General features: G+C 57.9%; 1 protein-coding gene across 11 annotated transcripts in view; it reads left to right on the forward strand.

Moving 5' to 3' along the window:
* The window catches only part of SEPTIN9 (septin 9), a 155900-nt gene extending 144896 nt beyond the window's left edge, over positions 1–11004 (forward strand). For all 11 annotated transcript variants that reach the window (XM_019735492.2, XM_019735493.2, XM_019735497.2 and 8 more), the window contains 8 exons: positions 1301–1432; positions 1851–1932; positions 2346–2483; positions 2800–2917; positions 3851–3946; positions 4193–4289; positions 8012–8063; positions 9072–11004. In XM_019735492.2, the coding sequence (XP_019591051.2) occupies positions 1301–1432; positions 1851–1932; positions 2346–2483; positions 2800–2917; positions 3851–3946; positions 4193–4289; positions 8012–8063; positions 9072–9207 (851 nt within the window). In that variant the 3' untranslated portion in view covers positions 9208–11004. The remainder of the gene's footprint in view (positions 1–1300; positions 1433–1850; positions 1933–2345; positions 2484–2799; positions 2918–3850; positions 3947–4192; positions 4290–8011; positions 8064–9071) is intronic.
* Positions 11005–13059: the final 2055 nt, after the last annotated feature.

Genomic DNA, 13059 nt, shown 5'->3' on the forward strand with positions numbered 1-13059 from the left:
CAAAGTTGGAAAATCAGTCTAACTGAATTTTTAGAAATGTGTTGGTTAGTCTGGCCTAGGGCAGCTCAGCGCAGGGAAGGGGCTCCGAGTCTGCCGTTGTGTGCACAGTGCTGAGGCGTGCCTAGCGCATAGTAGGCACCTTATAAGTGTCCACAGCCATTCCCACTGTTAACCCCAAGGTGAAAGGTCATGGCTGGGGTTCTGGAGCAGGGCTGCTGGGCTTTGAACCCCATTCTGGGCTCAGTGCCTCAGTTTCCCCATCTGTCAAGTGGGATAATGAGGGCACCTGGTTGCGAGGTGAAACTGCCGCATTAGGATGGTGACTGGCGCACAGTGAGTGCTGTGTGGGCGGGACCTACTGGTTAGCAGCTGAGAGGCACAGCCTACATTCACGACGATTTAGAGCAGGAGGGGACCTTCCCGTCACACCTGGGTCTAGGTCCCCTCCCATGTTGTGCCCTCTTCCCTCCTGCTGTAGGACGGGACTTGGGGTGAGGTGAGAGTTGGGCACACAGCAAGGCCAGGAGTGCTTGAGGCTCACAGGGTGCCTGGGAGCCACGCAGGGGGCACGGCCTCATACCCGGGGCGCATTCACTGGCTAGTCTGCCCCTCAGCTGCAGGGTCTGTTGATGTGGGCACCAGCCAGTGGCTGTCGCTGCCCCTGGCAGCAAGGCACAGCTGCCCACCATCTGGGGGCTCTGATCAGGCCTCCTGCGCAAGGAAAAACTGACCCAGTGACCTTCCACTGTTTGGCGGTCACTCAGCCACATGCTGCGTATGCTGAGTGTGCCAGCACTTCAGCTTAGATGACCCAACCTAGATGAGCCCTGAAGGTCGTGAGCCTGACCCCTGGGTCTTTGGACCAGAACCCTGCAGTGTGAGCAGTTTGGCTGTGGTGAGACCATAGCTGGTTCGAAGACCTCCCTCCATGGGGGATGCAGACCGACCCTCCAGGATCCTGGGGTGGAGGGTCCAGGCAGAGCTTTTCCTTCGAAACTCATGTGGATCCTGGTACCTCCAACAGCTAAGACTGGAACTGTACAGGAGGAGCCACCCCCTCACCCTGCCTCCCCCACCCTGCTCTGCGTCTCAGCTCCTCTGGGCGGTTTGACAACCCCTGTGGTTGGGAGGCATGCGGTTCAGGTCCTGCTGTGGGAGCTCGACCCCTACCCAGCTCCCCTGACCCAGAGCCGCCCACGGAGGGGTGCTGGGTGGGGGTGATCCCAGGCACCACTGAGTCGCAGGCCCGCGAGCCGCCGGGAGCCCCCCGACCCCTGCCGACAGCCCGTTCTCTCCCCAGGGCAGAGTGGCCTAGGGAAATCCACCCTGATCAACACCCTCTTCAAATCCAAAATCAGCCGGAAGTCGGTGCAGCAGCCCACCTCGGAGGAGCGTATCCCCAAGACCATTGAGATCAAGTCCATCACACACGGTGAGCGCTGGCCGGGGCCGGGGTAGGGTTGCCAAGTCAGGGCCCCAGGTCCCCTGAGCTGGGGACTCGAGGTGGCACCTCTGGGCACCTTAAGTCTAGGTCCGGGGTGCTCTCCTGGACCCCTGTGGGCCCAGTCAGGCTGAACCCCTGGAGACAACGTTTTCCACCAGAAATCACAGGTGGGGTCCACCCATGATGCATGTTACCAGCCCTGGCTGGACTTTTGCTGCTCGAGGCCCTCATCTCCCTGGCGTAACCTGGGATGCCATCGCCGGTCACCCTGGGTGCCTCGAGTGGGTCTTGCTGGGGCAGGTTTGGCCAGGCAGCCTGCGGGCTCCTTGTAGCAGGCGGGGCCCTCTCCGGGTGTGTCGGGGACCTGGGCCTTCCCCTGAGCTCGGTGGGCGCTGTGACCCTGCAGATATCGAGGAGAAAGGTGTCCGTATGAAGCTGACTGTCATCGACACGCCGGGCTTCGGGGACCACATCAACAATGAGAACTGGTGAGGGTTAGGGGCTCTGGGGTCCGGGCGGGCATGGGGGCCACCCTCCAGACGGAAGAGCACTAAAAGGGTGCTGGGGCTCCCTGGGCCCCACCCAGAGTCAGAGCTGTGCGGGTTCCATGGCCCCTGGGGGTGCTGGGGTCTGTCTCCTAGCCTGATCTGCTGCTAAACCCAGAGGGGGTCCCAAATTCTGGACCACAGCAGTGTAACCCTGGGAGCCTTACCTGCCCCCACCCACCCCTGAGGTCAAAGGCCTGAGATAAGGCTATGGTGCCGGCTCAAACAGTCACACACCCCAGTATGTGTCCTGGAAGCCTGGGTGTCGGGCCGGAACTTGGGAATTATCTCCGAGCTGACCCTGAGCTTGGACCAGAGGGCGTCCCACGTGCAGTCTAACCGGCCTCTCTGCACAGCTGGCAGCCCATCATGAAGTTCATCAACGACCAGTACGAGAAGTACCTGCAGGAAGAGGTCAACATCAACCGGAAGAAGCGTATCCCCGACACACGCGTGCACTGCTGCCTGTACTTCATCCCGGCCACCGGTCACTCGTATGTCCAGCGCACGGCCACGCCCTGGGGCTGGGCACAGAGGCCGGGTGGGGGGCGCGGTCGGCTGCCACCACTTGTGCACGTCCGTCTGGTCTCACCCTGGCGTCACACCGCTAATCGTCCGTCGTCCCCCCCCCCCCGCCCCCCCCACACCCACCTTCAGCCTGTGTGGTAGTGGAGGCCAGGCGGGCTGGGGTGCCCCAGAACCTGGGGCCTGTGTTTTGGGCCCTCCCTCTGCTCCATCCGGGTGGGGGTGGCGACCCTCCCTTACTCCTGTCTCCCCAGCCACACTCTTATCCACATTGTTCCGTTCCAGGCTCAGGCCCCTGGACATCGAGTTCATGAAGCGCCTAAGCAAAGTGGTCAACATCGTCCCCGTCATCGCCAAGGCCGACACGCTGACTCTGGAGGAGAGGGTCTACTTCAAACAGCGGGTAGGGCCCCACCTCCGCCTGCCCCGACCCCCAGCCCTGGGGGGAGAGAGACCAGTGAGGGACTCTCGGACACAACATGCCAGGTTTTTATTAGAAGAGAAAGTCGGAAAGGGGTGATCTCTGTAGAGGGGACAGGTGGCTGCTGCTTCCTTCCCTGCTGTGGTCCCACTGATGGCTGTGTGGGAGGCGTGACTGAACACTTGGGCAACCTTGGGCTGCTTCTTCCTATCCAGGCCACAGGCCAGAACCACCTGAGAACTTGAAAACCTGAGGTGCTGGGCCCCAGCAGAGCTCTGCCCCAGTGAGCGGGAGCTAGGAGGCCCCACACCTCATGCCCACAGCCTGCGCCCGGGGGCCTGGGACTGCCTGGCATGCCACGGGGAGGACAGTCCCCTTACAGTGGGTGTGTCTGCCTGAGGGAAAAGGAAGCAGCCCCCATGCTGCCCACGGGCGTGGGTCTGTGCTCAGGGCAGCCATGACGGCTGTTCACAGGGACATGATCGATTGAACATGTGTGTGAGGCAGGTGTCACTGCAAAGGGTGGTGACGGTTTAACGCGAGTGGGTGCACTTTACAGGCATTTGGAGCCATAGTGAGAGGGTTCCTAGGTAGAGCTCTGGGGGTGAGGACTCGGCAACCCTGAGTTTACTTCCTTGGGGGTGCGATGAGCTGGAGAGGAAAGACAGGGAGATGCTTGGGACAGTGACCCGAGTCCCTCAGGCCGCTGCAGGTCTCCTGGCAGACGGGTCTGCAGCGCCCCTCCACTCAGGACTACAAGAACTGCAGAGATCAAGGTCAGCAGCCCCTCAGAGCCTGCCCTTGACCCCGAGCCTGGGGCCGCTGACATTGTGCTGGTCACGGTGAGGCAGATCCTGCTGGGCTGTTGCAGCATGCCGTGCGGACGGTGCCCACATCTCCCGCCCTCACCCCCAGATCACTGCAGACCTGCTGTCCAACGGCATCGACGTTTACCCACAGAAGGAATTTGACGAGGACGCAGAGGACCGGCTGGTGAACGAGAAGTTCCGGGTGAGTCGATCGGCAAGGACACTGTTCCGGGGGCCCCTCAGTTCCTGCTGGGGGCTAAGGGAAACCGGTGGGATGGCCTGGCGCCGTGAGAACATGCTGTCTGGGCTGGGCGGGGTGGGAGCCCGTGTCCACATGGCTCTCGGGCCAAGGGTCTTGGTTCCAGGGCCCCGGGCTCAGGGCAGCTCCTCCCACCCAGGGAGCCCAGGTCACGCAACATGTGACCCATGCCGCCTGCCCCGCCCCCAGGAGATGATCCCGTTCGCCGTGGTGGGCAGTGACCATGAGTACCAAGTGAACGGGAAGAGGATCCTTGGCAGGAAAACCAAGTGGGGCACCATCGAAGGTAATGATGGCGCTGACGTCCGGGGCTGCGGGCAGAGCAGCAGAGTAAAGCTGCCGCTGCTGACCGAGCTGGGTGCCAGGGCCTGAGCTGGCTGTTCTTAGACCTCGTTGCGCCGCCCCACCCAGCCAGCAGGGTCGTGTTGGGGAACCATCCAGGGCCCACAGCCATGAGCAGCTGGCACCTGGTCTCTCACGGGTGGAAATGCCCAGCGAGGAGGGAGCTACCACGGGCTCTGCCAAGCTCTGGGTCTGGGGGCTGGAGTTTCACAGGCATGCTGTGTGACCCTGGTCAGATCGCCCCACCTCTGTGGGCCGAGGAAAGGGCTAAGCAATAGCTCTGTCCAGTCTGAGAACCAGATGGCCCTCACCCTGCAGAAATTCCCAAGACCCACATATCTCAGTGTCCTGAGGCTACCTTAACAAAACCGAAATTTATTCTCTTGGAGGCAGGAAGTCCAAAATCAAGGTGTGAGCAGGGTCGGTTCCTTCTGGAGGCTGAGGGAGGAGCTGTTCTAGGCCTGTCTCCTTGGTGGCTGCCAGCAGGGCTTGGTCTCCTTGGCTTGTAGACGCATCCCCCCACTCTGCTTTGCTGTCGGCCTTCTCTCTGTGTGTCTGTCATTTCCTCTTATAAGGACACTTGGCATTTCTTTAGGCCACATCCTAAATCCAGGACGACTTACCTAAATTACATCTTCAAAAACTTTTTCCAAGTAAGACCCCAGTCACAAGTACCAAGGGTTGGGGATTGGACATGGTTTTAGGGACACAATTCTACCCACTACGGGTAACAACCTAAGTGGGATGGACCTGGGCATTTCATTACTCTTCCCCTCTGTTCCTTCCTCCCTCTTTAAAACAGAGGAGAGGAAAACGACAGATTAAAACGGGCCACTTTGTTCCCTGTTCACTTGGCTGAAAGGCCCAGTAGAGAAGGAAGCAGAGTAAATACATTTGAGTCCAGCTGCGTCCCCCCACCCCCCAGGTCTGTGAAATTGGGCAAGTGCCTTAATCCTGCAGGGCCTCAGTTTTCACCATCCATGAAGTGGGTACTATGGGTCAAGATGTCAGTAAGATGAATGTCCAAAGACCATGGGAGCTTTTGGGGCAGAATGCTCTAATGAAAACTTCCAGGAATTTGATCATGCCCCAGGCCAGCTCAATTTACGTGGATTATCATTCAGTCCTAGGAGCTTCCTGTGGCTGTGTCTGTACCCTCCTTGCAGAGGCAGAAAACCTGCCCAGGCTCTGGAATCCATGAGCCCACCCTGCACTGGATTCAAACCTAGAGGAGGGTGGAGGGAATGCCAGCCTTTCTCGGGTGCCCGCATGGGTGCTAGCACTTGGGTGCAGGGTGGGTGTTTTCTAAACTAGCCACTGTCTGGGTGTTTTCCGTGTCTGCACTGCAGGCTGGGTTGCCCTCTACACCACCACCCCCCTCCGCCCCTCACTTCCCCCACCTCCGTCAGGGGAGGTGTCTGTGGTCCCGTCCCCCCTCACCTCCGTGCCCCACCTAGGCAGTCTAAATCAGGCTTTACCCTGGGCTCGCGCCTTGGCCCCTAGTCTCTTCCTGAGACCTTCCTCTGTTTAAGAACCTTTTTATGAAGGAATGTTTTGGAGAGAAGTTTCGGATAAACTGAGACCTGAGAACGTGGAGGACAGCCCGGTGATTGACACACCTCTGCTGTCCCCTAGTGGCCACCTCCGGCCCTGCAGGCAGTCGGTAATGGAAATTGTTGGAAGACAGCAAGCTGCTTTTCTGTTTTGCTTCCACGTTATTATGTCCCTGATCCTGTCGCTTTAAGTGACCTGTGCGTTGTTGTGGCACCACCAACATCCTGTTGAGGGTCATTAAACAAAGCAGCGCCATAGAACTGTAAAGACAGTGGCGAGGTGGCAATTCCCACGTGCTACTGTGTTTCCCTGAAAATAAGACCTTCGTCTTATTGTCGCAATAAGACCTTGCGTCTTTTGGAGCAAAAATTAATATAAGACCCAGTATTATATTATATTATGTTGTATTATATTATATTATACCTGGTCTTATATCATAGTAAAATAAGACCAGGTCTTAACATTAATTTTTGCTCCAAAAGACGCATTAGAGCTGGTTGTCCGGCTAAGTCTTATTTTCGGGGAAACACAGTAGCCGTCTTTTATGAGGACCCTGGAGGAAATGCCTGCCCCATCCTAGAAACAGTGGGCTGTGTGCTTGTCCTTGGCAAGCGTGTTGGGTGCTTTTGCCTCACGCTACGTCCTTGCATGTCCCCCTCCCCATCCCATTTCTTTGTTTTCCTCCCACCATTCTGAGGTATTTTATCCATCCTTGGAAACTGCCAGAAGTGTTTTCAAGAGGAAGGCGGGTGTGATAAGGCACACAGTTAACTCATTTAATCCTCTCCTTTCCCTGAGAGGTGGGCGCCAATATTATCCCCATGTTCCAGATGAGGAAACTGAGGGTCAGAGAGGCCAGGAAGCAGAAGTCGCACTCTTCTTCAGAGCTCTGGTCTTTCCACCAGCTCTTACTGCTTCTCCTAATTGGATAAAAAGCATGAGAGTCAGTAGCAGAAGGTTCTGGAGTGGGCACTGCCCTGTGGGAGTGGGGGGTGCGAGAGGAGGCAGAGCCCAGGCAAGAGGCAACTGAAACACCACCAGGAGCGCCCGAGGGCCTGGCATGGTGGAGGCTCCTGGGCTTTTTCCAGCCACAGCCCTGCCTGCCAGCCCGTGCAGTGAAAACCAGACCCTTAATTTGGGAAAGGCCGTGCTTTCCATGATAGGGCAGCCTGGACTGTGGGGCCAGGCATGTATGTGGGGTCCGGCCCTGCTCCGGCCTCATGGCTGTGGAACCTGGACGGACGGGTCAAATTATGGTGCAGAGGGGTACCCGCTACTTTGTCATTCGACTTTGCCCGCCTCCCTCCCTCCGGCTTGGCGATACAGCTCTCCAACCCATTCAGAGACCGGCTGTTACATAATCATTATATACACACCCGCTTGGCAGTGTGTTCACTCATAAGTTATGAAGCACAGCAATTAAATGAACCCTGAGACTGCCACCAGCTTCAGCCCCAAGCCATGACTGGCGTGTTCGAGGGTGCCTGTGGGTCCTGGGCTCCCTCTCTGCTCTATCTGCGTCCCCAGAACTAACTGCTGTCCTGTAGGCAGTGCCCATTGCTTCTTTGGGCTGTTGTGTGATGTGTAGTTATCCCCAGGCAGCACAGGGTTCCATGTTGCCCGTTCTTGAACTTGATGTAAACAGTAACCCACAGTCTGGTCCGTGTGTCCCTGTGTGTGCCCTGAGCACATTGGGACACAGGTTCTCTTTAACCCTCTCACTCCAATTCCTGCCTCGTTCCACTCCTGACTCGCTCCCTTCTTCAGGTCTCCCTTGGGACATTCTCCTCTTCCCAGGAGACCTCACTGGTCCCCCGGGCCCCACCACCCCCGTCTTCCTTACCACAGCTCTCCCCTGCTGTTGTCTCGGCCGAGTTACTGTGCCATCTCCCCACTCTTCCAGAATGTTCTCAGAACCTTCTGGAGAACAGGAATTGAGCCAGACTTGTCACTACAGTGTCCACAGCACCAGTGCCTTCGAGGTGCCGTGTTCCCTGGGAGCGGTGACTCCCCCTCTCTCCCCTGCCCACCCACCTGGGGCTCCTCTTGGCACCAGAACTACTGGGGGGAGAGGCTTCGAGTGACACTAAAGTCCCTTCTGTCTCTCCTCAGTTGAGAACACCACACACTGTGAGTTTGCTTACCTGCGGGACCTCCTCATCAGGTGAGATGGGTTGATGCTTGGGGTGGGGCTGACAGCATGGGTCCCCCCCCCCCCCCAGAGGAGCCTAAATCAGGCGTGTGGGTGGTGGGTGAGTGGGCAGAGGTCCTGGGCAGCAGCTGGCATGTCCTACCCTCCTCTGGGAGGACCTCACAAGTCCATTTTCTAAAACACCTTGGGAATAAAGCAGGACGTGAGAATTCTTCTTAGCCGCGTGAGGTCACCTGGATGGGAAGGGCGGAGTTCTGGTCACTGTGGCCTGAGCCTGTTAGATTCAGGGCCCCAGGGGGTCGCACGTGCTAGACATTGTGTGGGGGGGTCCCCAGCTCCAGTTCCAGCATCCTCTGCCCTCACCCTCGGACCTGGCTAAGGCTTCCTGTTTTCCTCGAGCCCAGCCAAGGAGTAGCCCTTCCTCAGCCTATTAAAGAGGGAGCCAGGGAGGGTTTGCCTGGTCCTGGGCAGGTGAATGGACCGGGGGGGGGGGGGGGGGGACTCCCGCCCTGGTACCCGAGCTCCCAGCTCCTCAGCCAGCTGGCGGGTGGAAGTTAGAGATGAAGGGAAGAGGAGGGACAGCTTGGGGGGATGCGTTCGAGAGCCTGGCTGAGGAAGGGCTCCCCCTCCAGACCCTTCTGCCCCCCTTTTCCATTTGCGAGCCTGAGCCAGGACTGGCAGGGTGACCAGTGCGCTGCCCGAGGCCGTGGTCACCCACTGCCCCTTGCATGCCAGCACTCCTGTGGCACTTGTAGACTGGAGCAAGGACACGCCTGCCCCTTCTGAGTGTGCACCCAGCCCCCGTCCCTGGACTGGCCACAGGCTTGACGCAGAGAAAGGGGCACGTTAGAACCCATGTCTGGGAGGGCCTGGGGTTGCCGTGGAGACCACCCCACCCTGTGCCCAGGCCTGGGAGTGGGGAGGGTGGTGGTGGGAGTCCTGGGCCTGGCGGAGCTTCCGCGCCCGCCTGCCGCGCCCGTCCTGCCGCGGCCACCCCTCGACACGCCTGTGCCCCCCTAGGACGCACATGCAGAACATCAAGGACATTACCAGCACCATCCACTTCGAAGCCTACCGGGTGAAGCGCCTGCACGAAAGCAACAGCGCCGTGCCCAACGGCGTGGACGACAAGGAGCCGGCCGCCCAGGAGATGTAGACGCCACCAGGACCCGGCCCCCGACTTTCCGTCCCCCCAGCCCACCCACTCGCCCCATTTTATTTTATATAATTCTCTCCATCTGTCGTTGTTCTCCGCCCCTTTCCGTGCTGCCGAGTAACAAAGATAACGAGTGCCCCACCCCCCATTAGTGGCCGCAGACAGCAGGGCCTGGAGGGGAGGCTGCTCTCCGGCCGTCCCCGAGGTCCTGGAGAAGCTGGACCACGGCTGGGAGGGGTGGGAGCAGACCCACTGAGTCAGTGCTGACCGACTCCACGCCCAGCCCGGGGCCAGAGGAGCGGCTCCTGCTCCTGGTTCCCCCGCCGCTGTCTCAGTCCCTGGAGCCTGGTGGGTTATGCCCGGGGAGCATGGAGCCAGCCTGGCAGACCTGGAGCCCCTTCCTGCCCCCACCGCCCCACGTGGTGTGGGCCGTAACTCAGAGAGCCCCCCCCCTTGAGTCCCCCAAGGGGAGAATAGTTAATTCCAGGAGATGCCAGTTGCTTAGATGCCAAGGCCCATTGGCTGCTGCCGCCCACCCGCCTGCGAGCCTGTCCTGGAGCAGAAAGTGCCTTTATCTCAGCCATGCACGCGAGCCCACAGACTCCCCAGCTGTCCCCTCAGATGGGAAATGAGGACAGGTTGGAAAAGGAGGGGTGTCTTCGTCTCTCCATCGTCCCCATCTCACTGTGATTTGATTGAGGATTCAAAGGAAAAGATGCACCCCCACCCCACTTTCTGGTTTTCGGGAAAGTCTGAGCAAGTGAGTCTGGAGGAGCTGAGGGAGATGTGATGGCAGGTGCCTGAAGGGGGGAGGGGTGGCCGTGTGGACTGTGCCGGGGTGTTCTGAGTGGTCTTGGTGTCTGCCTGCCCCCGCCCCGTGTGACTGGGGAAGCGTGTGTGTGTGTGTGTGTGTTTAGACACCCAGCCAGCCACCCCAGATGCACACTCAGCCCTCCTGGCTCCGCCCTTGCCGGCTCTGTAACCTGGGGAGGTGGGAGGCCTGGTGAGCCTGACTTTCTGTTGCCCTAAATGTGCCTGGGTCCCTGCACCCCAGGGCCCATTGTAAAGATGCCTAAAGATGGAGGGGTCAGGAGTCGGGTTGCATGGCCCACAGCTGGCTACTGAGCGGGATTTCATATCAGCACCACAGCCCAGCTGGTCTGCTCCTTCGCCCTCTGCCTCTGCTAGGAGACCAGCAGGGACCATCCGAGCTGGGCACAGCAGACCGCAGGTGCTTCCCCCTTCCTCCGGGGAGGGGGGGGGTCTGGATCAGGTCAACGAGGTTGCACAGAGGTGAGGTGGTCTGTAGATCCCAGGTGTGCTTCTTTCTTGTAGCCAGTGAGAAGAGCAGTGGGAGAAATGGGGTGCAAACAGACTTGGGGCTGTAGATGTGTGCTGGTGTGTGTCATCACGTGGCGTGTGTGCTCCCTCCCCATCTATGAGAGGAAGGACCCCTTAGCAAAACAGTTTACTTGCCGACTTGCCATGGTTTTGCCAAAACCATGATTTTGAAGGACCTGTCCCCCTCCAGCGTCAGGCCAGGACGTGGGGCAGCCTTCTGGGTGGGGTGCACCCCGCCAGCCTCCGTGCCCTTGGGGGCTCTGCAGCGTCCGGCCCCGGGACGCCTTCGCTTTCCTTCTCTGTAGCCAGATTTTGAAAAATTGTTAGTTTCACTGGGATCTTTTCCGCAGTGGCCTTTTGCTATGTGCCTCCTGAGAAATTCGTCTCTTTTTGTATAAATAACAAAGTGTTGAAAATGTATTTCCTGAAATAAATGTTCCAAATGCAAACCTGGAAGGCTCGGGAGTGGGGGTTCTTCCTCTTCTGACCCCAGAGGCAGAGATAAGAGTAAATACAGGGTCACAGTGATGCTGGGAGTTGTTCGATCTTCATGGGGGAAAAGAGGTTTCAGGGACTTCAGAAGAATGTAAGTATCTGTGCGGATGATTGAAAAGTGAATAGCAAATCTTAATTTATTCAGTAAAGGAGGCTTTGAAAGGCTTCCACAGGGAGAAGCTGGGCGCTGTTTCTGTTAGTGTGTGCTTGCAAATGAGTTTTTCTTCTTACAATTTAAATCCATTGGGTTGAACCCTATGAACTGGTCAGTGTTGGACGATAATTGCATGCCAGTTCAACGTATTCCAAGAGAACTTGGCCCCAAGTAGACTGGAATTCCAGAGGCAGCCCTGTGAGCTTTTCTCTGCACCCAGAGCTTGGTGGCTCTGAGCACTGGCGTGGGCTTCGGGACTTACCAAGGGGCTGCAGAGGCCAGTATCCAGTGTTTGCCATCCCTGCTCTGGGCTGCAGGCTGCAGGGTTTAAACAAGCCAGAAAAGTAAAACCTGACAGGCAGCCTTTGGCTTTTTCAGACTCTGCCTTGTGTGGGGCGAGGACCCACAGCCGGCCAGCAGGCGCACTCCACCTGGGGCGGAAGAGGGAAATCGGGGTGCCTTTTGAATCTTAACAGATGTCCCCTCTCCCATTTTAAAACATGAGTTTTTAACGACAGAAGTAGTTCGGACAATGTGGAAAATGCCAGGAAAAAAATTCACAAAGAGATGAAAACCCCCGCGCCTCCTCACCCAAAACCAATGGGGCAGGGGCTCATTATCAGTCTCACGATGGCCCCTATGTGTTGCTTCTGTTCCTCTTGATTTGGTTTTGGGACACAGGGTTTGAGGGTGCTGGTGGGAGGAGGATGGAGTGTGGAAGGGAGGGTGGGATCGATGCAGAGTCCTGGACGGGACCCCAGTGTGTGCAGCTGAGGGATTTGGAGGCAAGGCACCCCGTGTCTCAGGCCCCACCCTACACGCACCTCCCTTCCCTCCCCCCTCCCTTCTCTCCCCCCTCCTCCCACCTCCATGGAAGGGGAGTGGGGAGAGGTGTCCTGGGCCGTGGGATCCCGGATTGCCTGCCAGGCAGGACCAGGCACATTTCCTGCGCGGGAACAAGAACACTTTCCAGATGTGTGCGTGGCCCCAGGGGGCTGTTCTGGGAACCAGAACCAGCTGTGTGGGGGTGCTGGCCCGATGTTTGAGTTGGGTCAGTCACTAATGAAAATGTCACTTGTGAGGAGCCCAAAGGGCCCCAGGGAGGCTGCCGTCCATGCAGACCCCACCCCACTCCTACTGCTGGGAGGGACCTTTTCCTGAAAGTAAAGTGATGCAGTTTTTCTTCTGATGATATTAGCGATCCCTGCTCACTGCAGAAAGGTTGAAAAACAGAGAAAGGCAAAAACAACACCGCTAACAGCAGCAACCAACGGGAACCCCGGGCTGCCAGCCCAGCTGCTAATGTCTGCAGTGAGAGGAACGTTTGCAAACGCATCTGCACACTTATTTTTGTTTTTCCAAAATTAAGCTTGGATTGTGCGTATCCTTTTGTAACCTGCATTTTCGCGTCTGCCAGTCAATTTTCCACGCTGTTAGGTGTTTTTGGAAAACAGGACTTTGATTGCTGTACGACCCTCCATCATATACACTTGTCTTACTAAGTGATGGTTTCTAACTGTTTGCCCTTGTCAGTGAGCCGCACCCGGAGGCCCACGGGGTCTCTGAGTCCCCCATCTTCCCCCCAGAGGAGAGAAGTGCCTGGTTGCAGGAAGCACCTGGGAACTGCAGAAACCCACACTGGGAGGGTCTGTGCGCCCCAGGACTGCTGCCCCCCCCTTTCCTTCCAGGCGTCAGTCTCTGCGTTTTGGCTTATGGATGGGAAAGCATCCTAATGAGGTCTTGCAGACCCTCAGAGCTCAGGGGTCAAGGCACAAGGTCATTGCTTGACTGTTACTGAAATGTTACTTTCTGGGCTCTTTTCCCACGTGGATTCAAGTATGTAACTGGAACTTGGGTCCACA

The sequence above is a fragment of the Rhinolophus sinicus genome, linkage group LG15, assembly GCF_036562045.2.
Source record: "Rhinolophus sinicus isolate RSC01 linkage group LG15, ASM3656204v1, whole genome shotgun sequence".
NCBI lineage: Eukaryota > Metazoa > Chordata > Mammalia > Chiroptera > Rhinolophidae > Rhinolophus > Rhinolophus sinicus.